Source organism: Mirounga angustirostris, unplaced genomic scaffold (genome assembly GCF_029215605.1).
Source record: "Mirounga angustirostris isolate CCGP_5_RB_7025 unplaced genomic scaffold, mMirAng1.0.hap1 SCAF_17, whole genome shotgun sequence".
Lineage (NCBI taxonomy): Eukaryota > Metazoa > Chordata > Mammalia > Carnivora > Phocidae > Mirounga > Mirounga angustirostris.
In genome coordinates, this window is record NW_026991725.1 from 23,916,952 (window position 1) to 23,942,254 (window position 25,303).

Sequence of the window (25,303 nt, forward strand, 5' to 3'; positions counted from 1 at the left end):
GGAGGGAGGGCTTTAGGCGTGCCTGGCTGGCTCAGTCAGGACAGCATGTGACTCCTGATCTTAGGGTCATGAATTCGAGACCTACCCTAGGTGTAGAACCTACTTAAAAAAAAAAGAAAAAGAAAAAGAAAAAGAAAAAGAAATGGCTTCTAAAAATGACAGATTTATGCTAGGTCTTTATGAGACAGATCTGTGTATACTGTCTAAAAAAAGTGAATACCACATGAGGTTAAAGAAGCAAGTTGCAGGGCGCCTGGGTGGCTCAGTTGGTTAAGCAACTGCCTTTGGCTCAGGTCATGATCCTGGAGTCCCAGGATCGAGTCCCGCATCGGGCTCCCTGCTCGGCAGGGAGTCTGCTTCTCCCTCTGACCCTCCCCCCTCTCGTGCTCTCTCTCTCAAATAAATAAATAAAATCTTAAAAAAAAAAAAAAAAAAAAGAAGCAAGTTGCAAAACATCGTATATCACAATCTCACTTCTGCAATTAAAGGGAAAAATTAGCATGTATGAAAGAATTCATATCAGATTATTAACAGAGGCTACTTCTGGGACTGGAGGGGTAGGTGGTACAATGAAGGGAGGGAAAAAGAGGATTTCTTATGTTCTATATTGTTTGATTTTATGACAACAAACATGTATTTCTTTTGTAATTTAAAAAAAATAAAACAGGCACCTGGGTGGCTCAGTCGTTTAGTGTCTGCCTTCGGCTCAGGTCATGATCCCAGGGTCCTGGGATCGAGCCCCGCATCGGGCTGCCCGCTCTGCGGGAAGCCTGCTTCTCCCTCTCCCACTCCCCCTGCTTGTGTTTCCTCTCTCGCTATGTCTCTTTCTGTCAAATAAATAAATAAAATCTTTAAAAATAAATAAATAATATATTAAATACCATGTAATGAAAACCTATAATTGTTTTATAATTCTTCACATTTTAAAGAGCATTCCTATGAAATGTTTACAAAAGCATTTTAAGCTTTATTAACAATCTTCAGATCATTAAACCATCACCTTAATACTTGCTAACGATAATGTGTATCTGGGTTAAGGCCAGTAACCTCCATACCTACAAATAGTTGAATGAAATACCATTTTCTACTACAGATCTCATAGTGAATTATGTTTCACCTTTTTGTTTTTTTTAAAGTAAGCTCTACGCCCAATGTGGGACTTGAACTCATGACCCCAAGATCAAGAGTTGCATGCTCAATGGACTGAGTCAGCCAGGCCCCAATTGTTTCACATTTTTAAATGATGCATCTAGACTTCTGCTTCTGGCTGGTGGTATCAGAACAATTATAAAAACCAGATTTAAAAAATTTTAAGTGTTTGAATGGTAATCACAAAAAGATCAGCTCTATATTCATGGGTTCTTTACTCCCTTGCTGCATTTTCTGACTTCTAAGCAGAACACAGAGGCCAATGAAGAAAGAAAAGTCATAAAGCTTGCAGTAGTCTCGTGGGGCTGAAGACACAAATATTGGAATTCAGGCTACCAAAGCCGCCAGGATTGAAATGGCCAACATCCCAGGAAAACTGAATAACAGATAAAGTCTAACATTCATTTAATTTTCCTTCAAGACATTTGCTGACTCCTAGATTTCAGCAGTTTTATGATGGGAGGGAACTAAATACTGGATTTCAGGGCCCAGAAGGGAAGGGAAAACCTTAGGAAACACCCTTGACCAAACTACAAACCAGGAAAAAGAACAACTTGGAAAAAACACAGATTCAACTGGATCAATATGATCTCACTTAGTGAAAGAATGAAAGCTTTCCCCTTCAGATCAGGAATAAAATAGGATGCCTGCTTTTGCCACTTCTAATCACATAGTACTAGAGGTTCTAGCCAGAGCAATTAGGCAAGAAAGAGTAATAAAAGCATTCAAATTGGAGAGAAAGAAATAAATTATCTCTGTTCACAGACAAAATGATCTTATATGCAGGAAAACCTCAAGGTTCCACAAAAAACTGTTAGAACTAATAAATGAGTTCCACAAAGTTGTAGGATACAAAATCAACATACAGAAATCAGTTGCATTTCTATACACTAACAATGAACAATTTAAAAAGGAAATTAACAAGACCATTCCATTTGCAATAATATCAAAAATAACATACTCAGGAACAAATTTAACCAAGAAAGTGACAGACTTGTACACTGAAAACTAAAAAATGTTGCTGCAAGAAGTTAAAGAAGATAGAAACAAATGGAAAGACATCCCTTGTTTATGGATTAGAAGTCAATATTAAGATGATCATAATATCCATGGGGCGCCTGGCTTAGTCGGTAGAACATGCAATTCCTGATCTCAGGGTTGTGGGTTTGAGTCCTATGTTGCATGTAGAGATTACTTAAAAAAATTTTTAAAACTTGGGGCTTTTGGGTGGCTCAGTCAGTTGAGCATCTGACTCTTGGTTTCAGCTCAAGTCATGATCTCACGGGTTCTGAGACTGAGCCCCGAGTCAGGCTTCATGCCCAGTGAGGAGTCTGCTTGACATTCTCTCCCTCTGCCCCTCACCCCACTCATGCTCTCTCTCTCTCAAATAAATAAATAAAATCTTTAAAAAAATTTAAAAACTTAAAAAAAGTGTTCATAATATCCAAGCAATCTATAGATTCGGTACAGTGCCTCTCAAAAGCCCAACAATGCTTTTTGCAGAAACTTAAAAGTCCACCAAAAGTTCATATAGAATCTCAAAAGTCCCTTAAGAGCCAAAACAATCTTGAAAAAAGAACAAAGTTAGAAGTTTCACATTTCCTGGTTACAAAGGTACAATAATCAAAAAAAGTGTGGTACTGGCATAAAGACAGACATACAGACCAATGGAATAAAACGGAGAGCCCAGAAATAAACTCCTGAATAAATGGTCAAATGATTTTCAACAAAGGTGCTAATAAGATCATTCCATAGAGAAAAGGCAATCTTTAAAAAAGAGACAGTGCTGGGAAAACTGGATATCCACATGCAAAAGAATAAAGCTGGACTTGTTGAATTACTGTATTGTACACCTGAAACTAATATAACACTGGAAGGTTCCCTCTTCCCTACTTTTTTTTTTTTTTGAATCTCTACACCCAACATGGGGTTCGAACTCACAACTCTGAGATCAAGAGTTGCATGCTCTTTGGACTGAGCCTGCCAGGCATCCCTATAACACTGTATGTTAACTATCCTGGAATTAAGAATAAAAACTTAATTAAAAAAATGAACTCAAAATGTATCAAAGACCTAAATATGAGAACTAACACTACAAAACTCTTAGAAGACAATGCAAAAGTTTTATGACATTGGATTTAGCAATGATTCCTTGAGTATTATATCAAAAGCACAGGGGGCACCTGGGTGGCTCAGTCGTTAAGCATCTGCCTTCGGCTCAGGTCATGATTCCAGGGTCCTGGGATCAAGCCCCGCATCGGGCTCCCTGCTCGGCCAGGAGCCTGCTTCTCCCTCTCCCACTCCCCCTGCTTGTGTTCCCCTCTCTTGCTGTGTCTCTGTCAAATAAATAAAATCTTTAAAAAAAAAAAAAAAAGCACAGGCAACAAAAAAAATGGACAAAATGAACATCAAAATTAAAAACTTGTACACTAAGACACAATCAACAGAGTAAAAAGGCAACCTACAGAATGGAAGAAAATATCTGCAAAATATATCTGATAAGGGGTTAATATCCAGAATATATTGAGAACTCCTACACTCAACAATAAAAAAGTAAAAAACCCAATTAAAATATGGACAATGGGGCACTTAGGCGGCTCAGTCAGTTAAGTGTCTGACTCTTGATTTCAGCCAGGTCATGATGTCAGGGTCCTAGGATCAAGCCCCACATTAAGCTCCACGCTCAGCAGGGAGTCTGTTTCTCTCCTCTCTCTCCCTCTCCCCACCCCTGTGTGCACACGCACGTATGCTCTCTCTCTCTCTAAAATAATCTTTATAAAAAATGGACAAAGGACTTAGACATTTCTCCTAAGATATACAAATGGCCAATAAGCCCATGAAAAAAATCACTAATCATTAGAGAAATACAACTCAAAACCACAATGAGATACCAGTTCATACCTATTAGGTTAGCTACCATCAAAACAAGAAAGTAAGTTACAGCAAAGATGTGGAGAAACTGGAACCTTCTGTACAATTGGTGGGAATGTAAAATGGTGCAGCTGCCACAGAAAACAGTATGTTGATTCTTCAAAAAATTAAAAATAAAATTACCATATGATCCAGCCATTCCATTTTGGGAAATATCCAAATGAACTGAAAGAGTCTCAAGGAGGTATTTGTACACCCACGTTGATAGCAGCATTATGCACAACAGTTAAAAGGTGGAAGCAACCGGGAGTGCCTGGGTGGTGCAACTGGTTAAGTGTCCAACTCTTGCTTTCGTTTTGGTTGTGATCTCGGGGTCGTGAGATTGAGCCCTGTGTCGGGCTCCGTGCTCAGCAGAGTCTGCTTGAAATTCTCTCCTCTCCCTCTGCCCCTCCCCACTGTGCTGTCTCTCTTAAAAAAAAAAAAAAAAGGTGGAAGCAACCCAAGTGTTCACTGACATATAAATGGATAAACAAAATGTATATACATACAGTGGAATATTATCCAGCCTTAAAACAGAAAGAAATTCTGAAATATGCTATAACATGGATGGTCTTGAACATTATTTAAATGAAACAAGTCAATTATAAAATGGCAAATACTGTATATGATTCCACTTAAATGAGATACCTAGAATAGAAACAAAAAGTAGAATGGTGGTTACCAGGGGCAGAGGGATGGGGAGAATTATTTATTTTTAATGGGTACACAGTTTTGTTTTGCAAGATAAAGAGTTCTGGAGATGGATGGTAGTGACAGTTGCTCAATAATGTGAATGTCTACCAATGAACTGTACAATTATAAATGGTTAAGATGGTAAATTATATGTTACGTGCATTTTACCACAATTAAAAAAAAAATTGATCTGGCTGTATTCTGTCTGTCTTCTCCCCCTAAATTAAAAGCAGAGAATTAACTCTTCTCTAGAATGAGCTAAAGTAGAAACTCCTACAATCTGAGAGAAATTAAGAAAGATTTGAGTAAGTGGAAAAATATATATTCTTCATGAATGAAAAGGTTCAATAGTGCTCTCCCCAATGTAGTCAATGCAATACCTATAACAATACTCACAGGTTTTATTGTAGGACTTGACAAGGTGACTCTAAAATTCGTATGAAAATTAAAGGGACCTAGAACAGCCAAAATCATTTTTAAAAAGAACAGATAGAGGCCTCATATTACCTAATTTCAAGACTTAAATGGAACAGAACAGAGAGTGCAGAAATTCAATAGGGAAAGAGTAATCTTTTTAACACATGGGTGCTAGAAAAAGTAAACAGCTGTATACCAGTAAATAAATTAAGAAACAACCTCTACCATTGTATCTCATACCATATACAAAATTTAACCCATACCTAACTATAAAAATTTAAATTATAAAACTTCTAGAAGAAAACACAGAAAATAACCTAGTGTTCTTAAATTGTATAACAACTTAAACAGGTCACAAAAAAATATGACTAGGGACGCCTGGGTGGCTCGGTCAGTTAAGTGTCTGCCTTTGGCTCAGGTCATGATCCCAGAGTCCTGGGACTGAGTCCCTCATCTGCCTCCTTGCTAGCGGAGAGCCTACTTCTCCCTCTGCCTGCCCCTCCCCCTGCTTGTACTCTCTCTCTGACAAATAAATAAAATCTTTAAAAAATATATGACTATAAAAGAAAAATTCAATCAAATAGAATTCATCTAGGTGCCTGGCTGGCTCAGTCAGTAGAACATGTGACTTTTGATCTCAGGGTTGTGCTTCAGCCCCACATTCAGAGTAGAGTTTACATACATATATACAGACGTGCATAAATTGGAATTCACTGAAATTATAAACTGATACTCATCAAAAAACACTGTAACAAAAATTAAAAGGCAAGCCACAAGACTGGGAGAGAGTATTTGCAAAACATTTGTCCAACAAAGGCTTGTATTTGGAATACATATAGAACTCTTAAAATTCAGTAAGAAGATAAACAAACCCCCCAGACAAAAGGCAAAGGTCTGATAATTCACCAAGGAAGATATAAGGATGGTAAATAAGGGCATGAAAAGATGTTTGACATCATTAGCTATTAGGGAAATGTAAATTAAAACCATAAGAAGATACCACTACATAATCACTTAAATAGTTAAAAAGTGTTAGCACTTAAAAATAACAAGAATATGAAGCACCTGGAACTCTCATGCACAGTTAATGAGAATATAAAATGGTACAACCACTTTGGAAAACTGGCAGTTTCTTTAAAAATTCTCCATTTACCATATGATGCAGCCATTGTATTCTCAGGAATCTACCCAAAGAAATGAAAGCATATGCCCACAAAAAGGCACAGATTGCTTGTATATTTTTAAAACACAACCTTTTATACTGGAAATAAAAAGAAAATCACTAGGAGAATTTCTGGTCTTGCATATTATAAGCTCAGAAGCTGCCACTCCATCCTAACAACAAGTAAAAAGCTAAACAAACTGAAAAATCAACAGCTCTCCTCAGATCTGCCAGAGAGATGAGGTCACGGGATAAACCACTGCCAAAAGGATTGGTGACTGGCAGATACAAAGAATCACAACTTACTTAAGCAAAATCCCACAAGCAGAAACCACCTCTAGCAACCAGTGCTGGGGTAGGAAGACCTGTGCTGTAACTGGTGAAGTGCAGGAGGCTCAGTGTGGACAAGTCTGAGAGTTAAAAATTCCAGGAGTTGGGGCACCTGAGTGGCTCAGTCAGTTAAGCGTCTGCCTTCGGCTCAGGTCATGATCTAAGGGTTCTGGGATCGAGTCCCCACATCGGGCTCCCTGCTCAGCGGCGAGCCTGCTTCTCTTTCTCCCTCTGTCTTCCTCCTTCTCCCTCTGCCTGCCTTTCGCCCTGCTTGTGCGTGTGCACATGTGTTCTCTCTCTGTCAAATAAATAAAATCTTTGACAAAAATAAATAAAAATAAAAATTCCAGGAGAACCTGGTCACGGGGGAACCCCCCCAAGTGCCACACACACACACACACACACACACACACACACACACACTCTTGTGAATTTTACCTCTGAGAGTTACCAGGTCCTAAGAGTGAGTACCAGAGAAAAATCCCCTCATGCTTCTGGCAGGAGGAGAGGAAAAGGAGCTATTTTGAAATATGTTAGGGCATTCTGTTCTTAACAAAACCTGCCTTCAAGAGAAACTATTTTACCAGAGCTTAACCTGCTGGGTTTTATCAGAGCCTAACCTACTTGGGGTATAAGGGAAAGAACAAACTCTAGCTCCACCAGCCATCCTGTCCCACCAGTCGGGGAGAAAACCTGAAAGTGCTGGTGAAGTTCACAGACCAGAGACATTGAAAGATTGAGACTTCGTCAGAGAATTATACATACTTTCCCTACCCCTTCACCCTACCATAGCATTATTAAAGGCCTATTTTATTATAGTTCCTTTTACCCAGTACATCATGTCTGCCTCTCAAAAGAATACTGGAAAGCATACTAAAAGGCAGAAAATGCAATCTGAAGACACTAAACAAGCATCAAAACCAGAGTCAGTTAACGGGAGTAATGTTGGAATTCTCAGACTAGGTGTTTTTTTAAACTATGATTAATATGCTAAGAGCTTTTATTTATTTTTGTCAAAGAGTTTAAATGAAAAAAGTAAACACATCAAGAATGAATTGATAATGTAAGTAGAATGAGAGAGATTCTAAAAAAAATGTTTTTAAATGGTAGAAATTAAAAGCATAATAACAGAAATGAAGAATGCCTTTCATGGGCTGATAGACTGCTCAAGGCTGAGGAAACAATCTCTGAGCTTGCAGACATGACAAAAGAAATCTCCAAAACTGGAAAAAAAAAAAACCCCACAACAAAATATCCAAAAACTGTGGGAAAACTACAAAAAGTGTAACATATACATGATGGGAATATCAGAAGGACAAGAAAAAGAATGGAACAGAAGCAATATTTGGAGCAATGATGGCTGAGAATTTCCCCAAGTTAATGTCAGAGACCAAACCACAGATCCAGGAAGCTCTGAGAAGACCAAGCAGGATAAATGCCAAAACCCCCTAAACCCAGACATATCATATTCAAACTTTAGAAATCAAACATAAAGAAAAAAGTCCTGAAAGAAGCCAGAGGGAAAAAACACCTTATCTATCGAAGAGCAAGATAAGGACTACATTCAACTTCTCAGAAACCATGCTAGCAAGAAGACAATGGAATGAAATATTTAAAGGGCTGAGAAAGAAAAACTAACTAGAATTCTGTATCCTTCAAAATGATCCTTCAAAAGTGAAAGATATGCACAAACAATGAATCATGGAACACTACATCTAAAACTAATGATGTAATGTATGGGGATTAACAGAACAATAAAAAAATTTAAAAAAAAAAGTGAAAGAGAATGTTCCTCTCAATCTTGCTGTGAACCTAAACTGCTCTGAAAAAAATTAAGTCTTTAAAAAAATGTGGGGAGAGGGGCGTGTGGGTGGCTCAGCTATTAAGTGTCCAACTCTTCAGTTTCGGCTCAGGTCATGATCTCAGGTAAGATGGAGGCCAGCATGGGGCTCCGTGCTCAACTTGGAATCTGTTTAAGATTCTTTCCCCTCCCTCCCCCTCTGCTCCTCCCCCTGCTCAGGTTCTCTCTCTCTCTCTCTCAAATAAATAAATAAATAAAATCTTTTAAAAAGGGGGGGGGAGAAATAGACTTTTGTCAGACAAACATAAATTGAAGGAATTTGTTACAAGTAGATATGCTTTGCAAGATATGTTAAAAGAAGTTCTTTAGAGAAAAGTAAAATGATACAGGTCAGAAACTCAGATCTACATAAAGAAAGAGCATCTGAGAATGAATAAATGTAAGTAAAATTAAAAAAATGTTTTGTTATTTTTAATTGATCTAAAAGATAACTGTTCAAAATATTAATAGTAACAATGTATTTTAATTATGTTGGCTTCTGTGTATGTGTGTATGTGTGGGTATGCTTATACATAAGTGAAATGAATGACAGCAATGAAACAAGGGATGGCAGGAAGGAACTGGGAATATTTTGTTATTATAAGGTACTTGCACTACTTGTGAAGCACTATGGCATTATCTGAAAGTGACTGGATTAATTATAAATACATATTGCAAACTCTAGGGCAACCACTAAAACACGTTACAGATTAAAAGTAAAAGGATAGAAAAAGATATACTAAAACTCATCAAAAGAAAGTGGGAGGGGCGCCTGGGTGGCTCAGTCGTTGAGCGTCTGCCTTCGGCTCAGGTCATGATCCCAGAGTCCTGGGATCAAGCCCCATATCAGGCTCCCTGCTCCGCGGGAAGCTGCTTCTCCCTCTCCCACTCCCCCTGCTTGTGTTCCCTCTCTCGCTGTGTCTCTGTCAAATAAATAAAAAATCTTAAAAAAAAAAAAAAAGTGGGAGTAGCTGTATTAATTTCAGATAGAGCAGACTTCAAAAGCAAGGAAAGTTAAAAGGAACATTACATAATGAGAAGGGGGGCAATACTCCAGCACAACATAACAATCCCCTCATGCTTCTGGCAGGAGGAGGGGAAAAGGAGCTATTTTGAAATATGTTAGGGCATTCTGTTCTTAATAATTGAAAGAGAGAACATGACTACAGACCCCACAGACATTAAAAAAATTATACATGAGGGGCTCCTGGGTGGCTCAGTCAGTTAAGTGACCGATTCTTTTTTTTAAGATTTTATTTATTTGACAGAGAGAGACACAGCGAGAGAGGGAACACAAGCAGAGGGAGTGGGAGAGGGAGAAGCAGGCCTCCTGCGGAGCAGGGAGCCCGATGAGGGGCTCGATCCCAGGACCCTGGGATCATGACCTGAGCCAAAGGCAGACGCTTAACGACTGAGCCACCCAGGCGCCCCACGACCGATTCTTGATTTTGGCTCAGGTCATGATCTCAGGGTCATGATATGAGCCTTGCATTGCGCTCTGCACTGGGCATGGAGCCTGCTTAAGATTCTCTCTCTCCCTCTCCCTCTGCCCCTCCCCCCCAATGAATAAATTAAATTTTAAAATAATACAGGACTATTATAAACAAATCTCTGCCCACAAATTTAAAAACCTCAATGAAATGGATCAATTCCTTGAAACACATAATCTACTAAAACGCACACAAGAAGAAACAGGTAATCTGAATAGCTATATATCTATTAAAGAAATTGAATCAGGGGCACCTGGGTGCCTCAGTTGGTTGAGTGTCCAACTTCTGGTTTTAGCTCAGGTCATGATTTCAGAGTCATGAGATCAAGCTCTGTGTTGGGCTCCACGCTCAGTACAGAGTCTGCTTTAGATTCTCTCTCTGCCCTTCCCCCACCGACTCACAAGCACTCTCTCTAAAATAAATAAATGAATCTTTAAAAATAATGGAAAAAAAAAGGGGTGCCTCAGTGGCTCAGTCATTGGGCGTCTGCCTTCGGCTCAGGTGATGATCCCAGGGTCCTGGGATTGAGTCCCACGCTGGGCTCCCTGCTCAGCAGGAAGCCTGCTTCTCCCTCTCCCACTCCCCCTGCTTGTGTTCCCCTCTCGCTATGTATCTCTCTGTCAAATAAACAAAATCTTTAAAAATAAATAAATAAATAAATAGAAATTATAATCTTCCAAAACAGAAAGCACAGGCTCAGAGAGGTTCACTTGTGAATTCTACCAAACATTTAAGTAAGAAATTATATGCATTCTCTAAAATCTATTCCAGAGCATAGAAGCAGAAAAAAAGCACTTCCTAACTCATTTTATGAAGCCTGCATTACCCTAATATCAAAACAAAAGACATATAAAAAACTATAGACCAATATCTCTTATGAACATAAAGGCAAAAATCCTCAACAATATTAGCAATTCGAATCCAACAATATATAAAAAGAATTATATGCCATGACAAAGTGGGATTTATCCTAGTATGCAAGGTAGTTTCAACATACAACAAAAATCAATGTACTCCATCACATCAACAGTCTAACAAAGAAGTATCACACAATCATCAGAAGATGCAGAAAAAGCATTTGACAAAATCCAATACCCATTCATGATAAAATCTCTCAGCAAAGTAGGAATAAAGATGAATTTCTTCAACTTGATATAGAACATCTACAAAAACCCTACAGCTAACATCATACTTAATGGTGAGAAATTCCAAGCTTTCCAGCTAAGATGAGGACAAAGCAAAGATATTTCACCACTGCTTTTCAACATTGTACTGAAAAGTCCTAGCTAATGCAGTAAGACAAGAAAATGAAATACATATTGGGGGCGCCTGGGTGGCTCAGATGGTTAAGCGTCTGCCTTCGGCTCAGGTCATGATCCCAGGGTCCTGGGATCGAGTCCCACATCGGGCTCCCTGCTCCTTGGGAGCCTGCTTCTCTCTCTCTCTCTCTCATGAATAAATAAATAAAATCTTTAAAAAAAAAAAAAAAGAAATACATATTGGGATGGTAGAAATAAAACTGTCCTTGTTCATGGATGACGTGCTCATGTAGAAAATTCAAAAGAATCAGCAAAAAACTCCTGGAACTAATAAGCAATTATAGTAAGGTTGCAGGATACGAGATTAATATACATAAGTCTATCACTTTTCTATATACCAGCAATGAATAAGTGGTATTTGAAATTAAAAATACGGGGTGCCTGGGTGGCTCAGTCATTAAGCATCTGCCTTCAGCTCAGGTCATGATCCCAGGGTTTTGGGATCAAACCCTACATCAGGTTCCCTGCTCAGTGGGAGACCTGCTTCTCCCTCTCCCTCTCCCCCTGCTTGTGTTCCCTCTCTCGCTGTCTCTGTCAAAAAATAAATCTTAAAAAAAGAAAAATTAAAAACACTTCATCATTTACATTATCATATTCAAAAACAAAATACTTAGGTATAAAAAAAACAAAATCTTGTATATACAAGATCCATATGAGAAAAACTACAAAACTCTCATAATAGATATTAAAGAACTAAGTAAATGGAGAGATAGTCCATGTTCATGGGTCAGACTCCATATTGTCAAGATGTCAGTTCCTCCCAACTTGATCTATAGATTCAATCCCAATCCCAATAAAAATCCCAGAAGGTGGGCGCCTGGGTGGCTCAGATGGTTAAGCGTCTGCCTTCGGCTCAGGTCATGATCCCAGGGTCCTGGGATCAAGTCCCGCATCGGGCTCTCTGCTCCTTGGGAGCCTGCTTCTCCCTCTGCCTCTCTCTCTGTCTCTCATGAATAAATAAATAAAATCTTAAAAAAAAAAAAAAAAAATCCCAGAAGGTTATTTTGTGGATACTGAAAAACTGATTCTAAAGTTTATATGCAGGGGCGCCTGGGTGGCTCAGTCGGTTAAGTGGCTACCTTTGGCTCAGGTCATGATCTCGGGGTCCTGAGATTGAGTTCCGCATCGGGCTCCCTACTCAGCGGGGAGTCTGCTTCTCCCTCTCCCTCTGCCTGCTGCTCTGCCTACTTGTGCTATCTGTCAAATAAATAAATAAAATCTTTAAAAAAATAAAGTTTATATGCAGAGGCAAACAACCCAGAATAGCCAACACAATAATGAAGAACAAAGTCAGAGGACTGACACTACCCAACTTCAAAACTTACCATAAAGTCTACAGTAATCAAGATAGTATGAAGGGGCACCTGGGTGGCTTAGTCGTTAAGCATCTGCCTTCGGCTCAGGTCCTGATTCCAGGGTCCTGGGATCGAGCCCCACATTGGGCTCCCTGCTCCGCAGGAAGCCTGCTTCTCCCTCTCCCACTCCCCCTGCTTGTGTTCCCTCTCTCACTGTGTCTCTCTCTGTCAAATAAATAAATAAATAATAAATAAAACCTTAAAAATCTTAAAAAAAAAAGATAGTGTGGTATTGGAGAAACAAGAGACAAGATGATCAATGGAACAGAATACAGAAAACAGAAACAGAAATAGACCCACATAAATATAGTCAACTGATTTTTGACATAGGAGAAAAAGCAATACAATGGAGCTATCTTTTCAACATATGCTGGAAAAACTGGACATCCATATGCAAAAACAACTAATGCAGACATAGACCTTACATCTTTTACAAAAATTAACTCAAAATGGATTATAGACCTAAATGTAAAATGAAACTCCTGGAAGATAACACAGGAGAAAATCTAGTTGACCTTGAGTATGGGTGATGACTTTTCAGATAAAACACTAAAGGTATAATCCAGGAAAGAAAGAAATGATAACCTGGACTTAATTAAAAGTTAAAAATTCTGCTCTGAGACAGACAATGTCAAGAGGATGAGAAGACTAGTCACAGACTGGGAGAAAATATCTGCAAAAGACACATCTGGGGGCGCCTGGGTGGCTCAGTAGATTAAGCGTCTGACTCTTGGTTTCAGCTCAGGTCACGATCTCATGGGTGGTGAGACTGAGCCCATGTCAGGCTCTGCGCTCAGCAGGGAGTCTCCCTGAAGATTCCCTCTGCCTCTCCGCCTGCTTGTGCTCAAATAAATAAATAAGTCTTTTAAAAAAAGACACATCTGATTGATAAAGGACTGTTATCCAAAACATACAAAGAATTCTTAAAACTCAACAATAAGAAAAAGAACAATTAACATTGTGTCAAAGACCTGAACAGACATCTCACTGAAGATGATATGCAGATGACAAGAAAGCATATGAAAGGGTTTCAACATCATGTCATTAGAGACTTGCAAATTAAAACAATGACATACCCCTAGACACCTATTAAAATGGCCAAAATCCGAAACGCTAGCAAATGCTTAGGAGCATACAAAGCAACAAGAACTCTATTCACTGCTGGTGGGAATGCAAAATGATAGTTATTTTGGAAGACAACTTGGCAGTTTCTTACAAAACTAAACTTTTTTTTTTTTTTTTTAAGTAATCTCTATACCCAACTTGGGGCTTGAACTCATGACCCCAAGATCAAGAGTTGGATGCTCTACTGACTGAGCCAGCCAGGCACCCTTAAACACACTCTTACCATAGCATCCAGCAACCATGCTCTTTGGTATGTACCAAAAGGAGCTGAAAACATGTCCTCACGAAAACCTGCACATGGATATTTACAGCACCTTTACTCATAACTGCCAAAACCTGGAAGTAACCAAGGAGTCCTTCAGTGGGTAAATGGATAAACTGGTATATACGGACAATGGAATATTATTCAGAGCTAAAAAGAAATGAGCTCTCAAGCAATGATGAAAAGACATGGAAGAAACTTAAATGCATTACTGCTAAGTGAAAGAAGCCAACCTGAAAAGGCAGCATACTGCAGTCTGACTCCAACTATAGGACATTCCAGAAAAGGCAACACTATGGAGACAGGAAAAAGATTAGTCGTTGCCAGGGGTTAGGAACGAGGATTGGATAAACACAGGATTTTTTTTTTTAAAGACTTTATTTATTTATTAGACAGAGAGAGTGAGAGAGCACAAGCAGAGGGAACAGTAGAGGGAGAGGGAGAAGCAGGCTCCCCGTTGAGCAGGGAGTCCGATGTGGGGCTTGATCCCAGGACCCTGGGATCATGACCTGCGCCGAAGGCAGACACTTAACCATCTGAGCCACCCAGGCGCTCCTAAACACAGGATTTTTAGAGCAGTGAAACAATTGTGTGTGATACTGTAATGGTGAATACATGTCATTTTACATTTATTAAAACCCATAGAATGTATAACACCAAGAATGAACCGTAATGTAAACTATGGACTTTGAGTGTTAATGAGGTGCTGAGGTAGGTTCATTGACTGTAACAAATGTACCACTCTGGTTCAGGATGTTGATAATGAGGGAAGAGGAGGGTGGGTGGGACAAGGAATACATGGGAAATCTTTGTACTCTTTACTCCAAACTGCTCTGAAAAATAAAGTTTTATTAGTATGAAAAATAGAATCACCATTTTTTAAAAAGATTTTTACTTATTTATTTGACAGAGAGAGAGTGTGTGCAAACAAGCAGGGGGTGCAGGCAAAGGGAGAAGCAGGCTCCCCACTGAGCAAGCAGCCTGACGTGGGGCTCGATCCCAAGACCCTGGGATCATAACCTAAGCCAAAGGCAGACACTTAACTGACTGAGCCACCCTGGTGCCCCTAAAATCACCATTTAATTCAGAAAACAGGATGCCCTGAAAGTTACCAAACACCTGGGAAAATATTTGGTTCCTCAATATAGCCTGGAATAGTGGTTAGCTTATGCATTAATATGAAGAATAACAGCACATAATAGACTTTATGTTCAAAATCCCCAAAACTCAATATACTCAGGACTCGTAAATAGAGACAACATAAAAACAAGAACTCAGAAATAAGGCCATGTAGTGCTCAAAAAATTCTAAAAACTACCTAAAGAGAGGTATTCTGAATCTTTAAAAAGGATGTAACACTGGAACATGTATGGCAAGCTAAAACAATTTGCTAAATATATTTAATAGTAATATGGCATATTATACATCAGTTTCAATTAAGAATCTGGAAGAATCTCATAAGGGTTTTTGCTCTTTTTAATGAGACAGCTATACTCAAGTCTTATCTTCATGTCCAAGTGATAAAGAATATGCAAAACACACAGTTCCCTGGGAGGTTGCAAATTCAACAGAAGTCAATATAGCTCAATATAGCTCATTCTGGCCAATGTTCTGTTGGCCAGAAAAGTTGTTTAAAATTTGAATACATTTATGTGAGACATACATTCTTTGGCTTCTGCCCCAACATTTTTGTTTTCCTACATCCAGTCCAATTCACTCGTTTGTTATTTGCTTAATCCCAAAGTAACTTTGGTTTGAGGCCCCCTACCCTATATTGTTATTTGTATAATTAAACTTATACTTTGATTCCTTTCATTTAAAATTTCCTTATGAAATTCTGTATCATATTTCAATACATTTGTATTAGAAATGGATATTTTCTCTTCTCTTTCAATTTTCCAGATCTGAGAGCTAGCACTTAATTAGTCATGCATGTATTTTCAGAACAAAAACAATTCTTGCAAAGAGATGGTGGTTTAATAATGTTATTCCTAATCCACATTTAACTGCATGACAGAATATATATCACTGCTAGGCTTATAAAGGCTTATTGAAGCTTAAAATAAAGGCCTCTGATCAAGTGTGAGGAACGATTCCTTTTTCTCAAGTTAATAGTTTTGCTCAAAATTGTTAATATTTGGCAGTATTTCTGCCTAGCTGTGTCATCCTCATTAAACACACATGCGCTCATCTGCACATTCGGAAAAATGTAACTCTACTTCAAGAATAAACGTGTTAAGATTTACATGCCTTGAATGGATAAACCAAGGTTATGTGGTGGATCTGAAGCTATGTATCAGAACTCTGTATGGAATAGGGAAAACTTTTTCCTTAGATAGCTAATGCTACCAACATACCTGACAAAGTATACTAAGGGAAAAGTTGGTACAAAACTGTCAAGTGATCATTCTCCATGTGGTTATGCCCAAGCCATCTCTTAATGATAAATTAAAAGTCTCTTTACCTGGCATGACCTGAGTTCAGGCACTCTTGCGGAAGCTGGAGACAATACTAACCCCTGCACTGTGTAGGGAGGTGCACTCCTTGCACTGGGGCTTAAATGTTAGTGATTTCACCAACCCTTGAAGTGCAGAACAGTAAAAAAACAGTTTTCAGCCGTTTTTCTTACTGAGTTCTCATTTTTTAAATATTACAAAGATCTCAATTAGGTTTTAAAATAAGTTATTTCTGTTGAAAAGGCAGGGCCTTAGTTTAAAGAGACACATGCCAATAGGTCTTTCTGGGTCACTGCACAAACCACAAGATGGCTTTTTTTTTTTCTATTAATTAAAAACTTACACAAAGATGCAAGAATTTCGTGCCTTCGAATGATTTTCTGATTTTACCTTAAAGTACCAAGATTTAGTGGCTACACATACGTGACTCGGTCTTGCAGAAGACAATCTTAAGTATTAATAGGTACTGTACTAGATGAGATTAGCTGAGTTAAAAATGGTACCTTTCCTATTAACTCAATTATTCCCCTGCCAAACCATACCGCCCTGGAAATTTCTAAAGAAACAACATGTTGTACTCTTCCATAAGGTAAAAATCAAGAAATGCTACTATGCTCAAGGATAGAATTACACTGTGTATGTGTCTGGAAGGCCAAATCTGTTTCTGACTGAAACCTTAAAATTCCAATTAATACAATTTCCCATTCTCTTATACTCTAAAATTAGATGAGCTTACATATGACTCTAGGTTTTTCCCATTGCTGCAGGAGAAATGAGTTGAAAAATATCCCTTAGCTAGTTTTGAAGAAAATATTTTATGTACCTAAAAAAGAGTAATGTTTTATCTGAATCTCTCTCCAAATCCCCTTCACTTCTTTAAGCTTTCATTTCTCTTCTGACCCTCTTAATCAGAACACAAACAATGCTATTCTGACTATTATGAGCTTGGCACCATTCAGTTATGCATACTCAAAGCATTTGAGTTCTCTGAATTCTTTCCTGCCATTTTAGTAGAAGAAGATAAGAACAAACCTGAGCTGAAACCGTGCCACCTGGAGGATGCACATGTATTTTACTATCTCTTCCTATCTATACTCTGCCCCATTTTAAAACTCTGTATCAAATTTAAATGTTTTCTGCCTACAACAAAGCAAGCTTGTCTTGATATGCTTGGCGAAGGTGCTTATATTTTTCTTCACAGGTAAAGAAATTAAATAATCCCTCTTTCATTTACCAAACAATTTTTTTTAATGTTGGCACTCACTCAAAGTCCATTTGAAGGATCTGTTCCTCTAACTTAAAATCACAGCAATTTGATCTCATTTATAAACAATCGAACAAAAGTACTTCTTGGCAATAATCTGCTCAACTGCCACCTTTTTTTTTTGTCTTTCTATGGACAAGATAATATAAGAAAAATTCATGAAATAAAATATTGTCTGGCCTTAAAATGCTACTTTATGCTTCTTTCCAGTGTAAAGGAGAGGGGAAAGAGCAATACAAAATGTAAACTAAAAGGTCAAATTTCTAACTTATTTGATATCAAATGAAAAAATTTTCTTTTCTTTCCTTTTTTTTTTAAGTAAGCCCTACACGCAATGTGGGGCTTGAACTCACGACCCTGACATCAAGAGTTGCATGCTTTACTAACTAAGCCAGCCAGGTGCCCTGATAGCAAATGAAAAAATTTTCTAAGAGGAAGTCTCAGAGTAGTGGAGACTAATCAAAAAATCATTTTGTCAAAAGTAAAAAGCACCTCAGTTCCAATATTAATACATTTGTGAGTTCATGCCAAACATGACTTTTTAAAATTAACTTACGTGGGAATAAGATTTCAGGTCAAAACTGACTACTCAATTTAATTCCTGTTGTACTTACAAGGTCTAAAACAGTTCCCATTTTAAAGATGCTAATTGAGTTCCCACACACTTTTTTTTTTTTTTTTTAAGATTTTATTTATTTATTTGACAGAGAGAGACACAGGGAGAGAGGGAACACAAGCAGGGGGAGTGGGAGAGGGAGAAGCAAGCTTCCCGTGGAGCAGGGAGCCCGATGCGGGCCTTGATCCCAGGACCCTGGGATTATGACCTGAGCTGAAGGCAGACACTTAATGACTGAGTCACCCAGGCGCCCTGAGTTCCCACACATTCTATATAATGTTTCTTTTTAACATATTCTTACTCTGTAACTAACTTGGTCATCTAGATTCTAACCTCCACATTCCATCTCATAAGGCAAATATTTTTCTCTCAATTACAAGTAAGATTCATTATCCCAATTTTAATTTATTGTCCAAAAGGGAAAAAAAAAAAACTTTTAAGGAAACCACATATTAAGTAAGCCACCTTGATGAACCAATCTTTCGTGTTCAAAGCACTTATTTTAAAAATAACTCTTTAGCTTGGAGCGCCTGGGTGGCGCAGTCGATTGGGCGACTGGTTCTTGATTTCAGCTCGGGTTGTGATTTTGGGGTGGTGGGATCAAGCCCTACATCAGGCTCTGCGGTCAGCACAGAGTCTACTTGGGATTCTCTCTGCCCCTCCCACTCACGCTCTCTCTCTCTCAAATAAATAAATCAATCTTAAAAAAAAAAAACCTCTTCAGTTTTATATGCATGGTATTATATTCATTTTATATTTATGAAAATATAATCTGCCTAAGGTTACAAAATATGTTAATGTTTGAAGTAGAATTAGAATGTGGCATTTCCTTTATCTCATAGTACAGATTATTAAAATATTTCCCATGAAGGGCGCCTGGGTGGCTCAGTCGTTAAGCATCTGCCTTCGGCTCAGGTCATGATCCCAGAGTCCTGAGATTGAGCCCTGCATCGGGCTCTCTGCTCCGCAGGAAGCCTGCTTCTCCCTCTCCCACTCCCCCTGCTTGTGTTTCCTCTCTCGCTGTGTCTCTCTCTGTCAAATAAATAAATAAAATCTTTAAAAAAATTTAAAAAAAATTAAAATATTTCCCATGAACATCTAAAAATGTTTCCTATTTCTAAAGTAACAAACACTGATATCTTAATCTGAAAATGTATATATCACCACACACACATCATACACACAGGGAGACAGCAAAATCAGCTCTTACCTTCATCTCCCTCTGGTGCATATGAAGCTGTAATAATGTCAATATCAGCACAATTCATCACAATCTGATTGGTTGCCTGCCTCACCTAGGGGGAAAAGAAAAACCAGCAGTGTCAGAAATAGCCAAGATTAAAAACATGTACATCTTCATCTTGGCCTAATGTGTGTCACCAGGAATTTTTTTAAACCCAGACATCACTAAAACCTAGACTGAGTATTTATACATCAATGGTAAAAATAAATTAGTTTTAAGTAATCTAAGGCAATTCACATTTTTCAAATTATGCTAAGAGCAACAATAAACACTTAAGTATTTTACAGAATTTAAATATCTGACCAATAAGCTAAATAAAAGCATTTTTTCCCACTTAAACTTTTATTTAAAACAATTAAAACTTTTCAAATTAAAAATTAATTAGGAGACACTTCTCGTATGCTACAATTAATTACGTATTTCAGCCCCATCATAAGATATGCTTTATCATCAAACCTATCATAAGACCTTCTTTAAGGATAGAGGAAGGAAAGTGATATCATAAACCATGTCAAAACTTTGTAAGACATTCTTTAAATTTTTTCTCTTACCAAAGTAACATTTTGGATATAAAAGACACTAATGACTCACCACCAAGATTAAATAAACTTTTTAAGATTTTGTCTTACTTGCCCAGATCCCCCCAAAATAAAATACAGATATAATGAAAGAAAGCCCATCCTCTCTTTCTCATTACATGGGGATAACCACTCTCCTAAGGCTAATGCAGCTCTTTCTCACATATGTATAGTTCTGCTACCTACATAAAGATCAGCAATGTTTTTAATTTTATACAAATAGTATCAAAGTGTATATAACCTTTGCATCTGCTTTTTTCATTTAACATTGTTTCTGAGATGGGTAAATGCAGACAGATGTAGATCTAATTTATTAATTTTAACTCCTACAGAATAGTATTCCATTCTATAAATAAACTAGTTATTTATCCATTTCCTTTCTAAAGGAAGTTAGATTATTTCCACTATTTTGTTATTTAAAATAGTACTATAATAAATATCTTGGTCCATGTCTTCCTATGCACATTTTTCTTTACCAAGAATGTCCCAATTATGCTCTAGAGTAGTTTCAATTAACACTCCCATGAGCAAAGAATAAAGAAATCCCATATTCATCATCCTCCAAAAAACTTAAAATTTTTTGACCATCTTATGGGTATTAAATGGTATTCTACCATTGCTTTAAATAGAATTTTCCTGATTACTAGTAACACTGATTAAGCATCTTCTCTTTTTACCTTCTTTTTTTTTGCCATTGCTTTTTCTCTGTAAATTGTTCATTCATAACCCCTGCCCACTTTTCAATTTGGTTGTAGACTTGGTTTTATATACTTGTTGCATTTAAACAGAACCTCAAATTCATTTTCAGACCATTCATTTGAATGGTCTAAATTTAAAATAACAAAAATACTAGGGCTCCTGGGTGGCTCAGTCAGTTAGTGGTTTCAGCTCAGGTCATGATCTTATGGTTGTGAAATGGAGCCCTGCTCCCTGCTCAAGGTGGAATGGGCTTCAGATATTTCTCTCTCTCCCTCCACTCTCCCTCCCTCTCGGCCCCTCCCTGTTGACACGCAAGAGCTCTCTCTTTCCCTCTCTCTCTCAAATAAATAAATAAATAAAATCTAAAAATGAAATGAAATAAAATAACAAAAGTACAGATGCCCTAAATCACAAATGTCTACAGAGGCCAGCCAAGCAGGTGAGGAGAGTAGGCCAGGTGAAGGCTATGCATAAAGGAAGGGGGAGGTAGCCATTTCTTGGAGCCAACCAATTATTGCTATACTGAAAAGCAGACTTAGTATTAACAGATCTTCCAATTACCAAAAAAAAAAAAACAAGCCACAGGGCTCCTGGCTGACTCAGTTGGTAGTGCATGCAATTCTTGATCTCTGGGTCTGAGTTCGAGCCCCACACTGGACAGAGAGATTACTTAAAAAAAAAAAAAAAAAAAGCCACACATTTCAGATTTCATGTGTAATCTCCCAAATTGTAACTGATGGCAACTAATACAGAATCTGCAAAAACACTGTGCGGTCCAAACAAAACCCACACGTGGGTCAATAGGGCCTCAAGATCACTAACAGACCTCAGAACTAGGTAAGGACACAGGAGTAATATAATATCTGTACAAATAAGCTATACCAAAGAGTAATCATTTCATTAATAACCAATAAATAAACATGATTAATCTCAAACTAAAATTACCTGACCTAAATTACAGATAGTATGTTAGTAAGCCTGTAACAGACTGTCAAAATCACTAACACATGACATCAAACTATTTTGGCTCATTAAAAAAAAAAAATCTTTTTCAGGGACTTGGCTAGGTCAGTTGGTAGAATGTGAGATTCTTGATCTTGGGGACATGAGTTCAAGCCCCACACTGGCTCAGTCAGTACAGCATGCAACTCTTGATCTTGGGATTGTGAGTTCCAGCCCCATGTTGGGTAAGAGATTACTTAAAAATAAAATCTTTAAATAAATAAATAAATAATTTTGTGAGTGGTAATATTCCTTCACACTGTTTATTTCATCAGGAACATTCCTAAGCAGCACTAAAACTTTTCTGTCCCAACTGGCCGTTTATAGCACTACATTTGAACGAACAAACAAACAAAAAATTTCCTTTGCCTATTTATAAATTCACTTTAAAAAAATTCAGCAACACAGAGAAATGAAGCACTTAATGAGGCGGGGGTGGACTGCAGGGAGGTGTTTCCAAAAAGTGAAATGAATAAAAACCTTCCAGAGTCTGAAGTTTGTGTCAACAGGATAGTAACAGTAGTTTAGTTACACATCTTCATCTTTAGCTAGGCAACCATATTTTCATCCATCAACATCTACAGTGAATTTAATGGTAGCCAAGCAGTTAATCTGCCAATGTCAAGATACCTGTACAACGCTACATATGCCAAATGACATTCACCTCACCACTATTGTAACATTCTGAGTGAAAGTGTTTGCATACTCTGGAAAGGCACAGTCTACAACATCCATTTACAAGTATATTCTAGCCTCCTGTGTTTAGGGAAAACCCACCTGTTTATACTACTGAATTAAGCTGCTTGTTGAATAGCTACTAATCTTTTTTTTTTCTCTCCAAGATGCTGCCATTTCTGGAAGGGTTCAAGGGAGGAACCAAAGGAAGAAAAATACTTATCTCAGTAATAGAATGCTACTCAAATTTTAAAAATCTGACACTATACTCTGCCTCATATTAGACATGCATTTTAAACAGGATATAAAGTGCTTGTTTTAGTCCTTAGTGTGTGATTCATTGTAATCAGTTAATAGATTTTGTTATTAAGACACACACAGAGGGGCATGTGGCTGCCTCAGCAACTCTTAGATTTCAGGGCTGTGAGTTGGCATAGAGTTTACTTAAAAAAAAAAAAAAAAAGACATACACAGAGACCAAGATTAAATGAGCTGTAATCATAAAGATGTTCCTCTGAATATCATCTAACAGCATTCACCTAACAGTTTATAAAGTGTCTATCAGAATGATAGAAAATGTAAAAACTATGTGCTATATTATTAGTACTCTGGATATCAGCATGGATTTAAGTGCTTCACTACCACACGGTAACATTGCTCTTTTTGATGTTTTTCCCACAATAGCACTGACCTGATGATTCAGTACATGATTTCTCACATATTAACATCATCATGTTAGTGATATGTTCCACCACCAAAAATACAGGTAATAATTCAAAGAAATGTCAGCATTAAGATCTTCACAGTATGCAAGCTTAAAATAGAAGCAAAATGTTAAAGTTGGCATAGATATTGTGTGGATAACAAGCTAATTTTCAACTTCTCCTTTTGATGCTATTAAAGAATGGAACAACAGTGTTTCCTTCCCTTGTTTCAAACCCAGGGTTAAGTCTTCTTGGAGCCCCATACAAACTGTACTTCAACTGAACCAAACACTAAGTAATGGCTCCACTGAAGAGGCAGCTTGACCACTTGTAACAATTTTACAATGGAAGTTTCCTATGAGTTAGGAAGGCAGAAAGGAGATTTTTTTTTTCCCTGAATGAGTCTTTATTATGATCACTCAGGAATACATCTTACAGGTACTGTAAGACCCAAGAGGCTTTTCTCTGATTGCCAGAGCCCTCAGATTTTAGTAAAAGGAAATCTCCAATGTGACAACTCCAAATGTCAGTCAATCTGAACCTGAGTCATTTTGCCTTACAAGCAATTTCATCGTTAAAATTTTGTAATAATCATTGCCTTTGTGGAATAGGGCTGTAATTTCTAGAGACAGTAAGGAGCAAATAATTAGTAAACACAAACTGAGCCAAGTTTTCTAACAAAAGAGACATTGAAAAGAGCAAGTTGCAGAAAGTCAAACGTAGTACCACTAATGTAAAAATTTTAAACATACAGAACATTGTTTGTGGCTACTTACATATGCAATAAAACTTTAAAACTATATATAGGAATAATACCTACCTAGAGAGAAGTTACCTCTGGGAGTGGGGGGTGGAAAGAGATGGAAATGGACTTTAGTGGTATCTGTGACATTTTATTTCCCAAAAAACATCAGGCACAGTCTGAAGGAAATGGGGGAAAACGTTAATATCCGCTAAATCTGTGTGGTGGGTTACTTGTCTGTATTTCTAAAATATTTCCTAATTTAAAGTAAAATTTTAAAGTGATTACAAGTGGCCAAACAAACTAAGAGCTACATACTTAAATGATGTTCAAAATTGAATCTCCAAGATCTGGAGAACTAATCTCAGTTAACAACAAAAGAGCTATCAGAAGACTCAGTCCTTTCCCACTGACCCACATACAGATTAGAATAAGATCTACCTTACAATAAGAACAGGCTCGTTTATGTAGCAAAGTTCAGAGAAGTTTCATAGATAATTTACTATTCAAAATCACATCTGTCCAGGTTGTATTGGACAATATCAATTATCCAGAACCAGGAAGTAAAAAAAAAAAGAGCCTGTACAAAAGCCAGAATAGATGATACAAAGTCCATACAATAAAGCTCATTCCCTTCACTCAGAAGAGTCCATCAAGCCCTCACTTAGAAACTTCTTTTTAAGGTCACACAAGCTTTTTTCTGGTACTCAGACTTCTACAGATCAAGTTCAATAAGATAGAAGACGGGATAAATTGCACAATAGACAGCAACAAGGCACAGTAAGCAGCAAGAAGTAATAACCTAACAGTAAGAAAACAAACAAAAAACTTTAAAGAACAGATATGAAACTAATAAATTATAGTGCATAGTTTTCGGTAATCTGTGGTTATAAGTATCAACGACAGATGTCCAAACTGATGTCCAGTATTTTAAAAAAGAAGAAAAGAAACAAGCCTAGATTATAAGGAACAAGCCTAGATTATAAGGAACTAGAATTTAAAAAAATAAATACATTTTTGGAATATTTCCATCCAAATCAGTAAATATTTTTTGAAGTCTAAGTGCCTCAAAGGGTAAGCTTCATTTATCTGGAAATTTCACTGCAAAATTCATTGCCAGATGACAGCAGATAAAGCTTAACATATGAAGGTTTCTCATATTGAGGTGTTTCTTCATACATACATTTCAAGAAACAATAGAAGATCTGAACAAGTTCAATTTCTTATCACCAATCTCTCAAATTTAATTTCTTAAGACCATTTAGTGATCTA

The 25,303-nt window shown here is 37.5% G+C and overlaps 1 protein-coding gene across 1 annotated transcript in view; it reads right to left on the reverse strand.

The window, feature by feature from the left end:
* Positions 1 to 25,303, reverse strand: part of NPEPPS (aminopeptidase puromycin sensitive) — a 94,202-nt gene that overhangs the window by 64,931 nt on the left and 3,968 nt on the right. Inside the window, exon 2 of the mRNA XM_045889032.3 lies at positions 19,599 to 19,683. Within this exon, the coding sequence (XP_045744988.1) occupies positions 19,599 to 19,683 (85 nt within the window). The remainder of the gene's footprint in view (positions 1 to 19,598; positions 19,684 to 25,303) is intronic.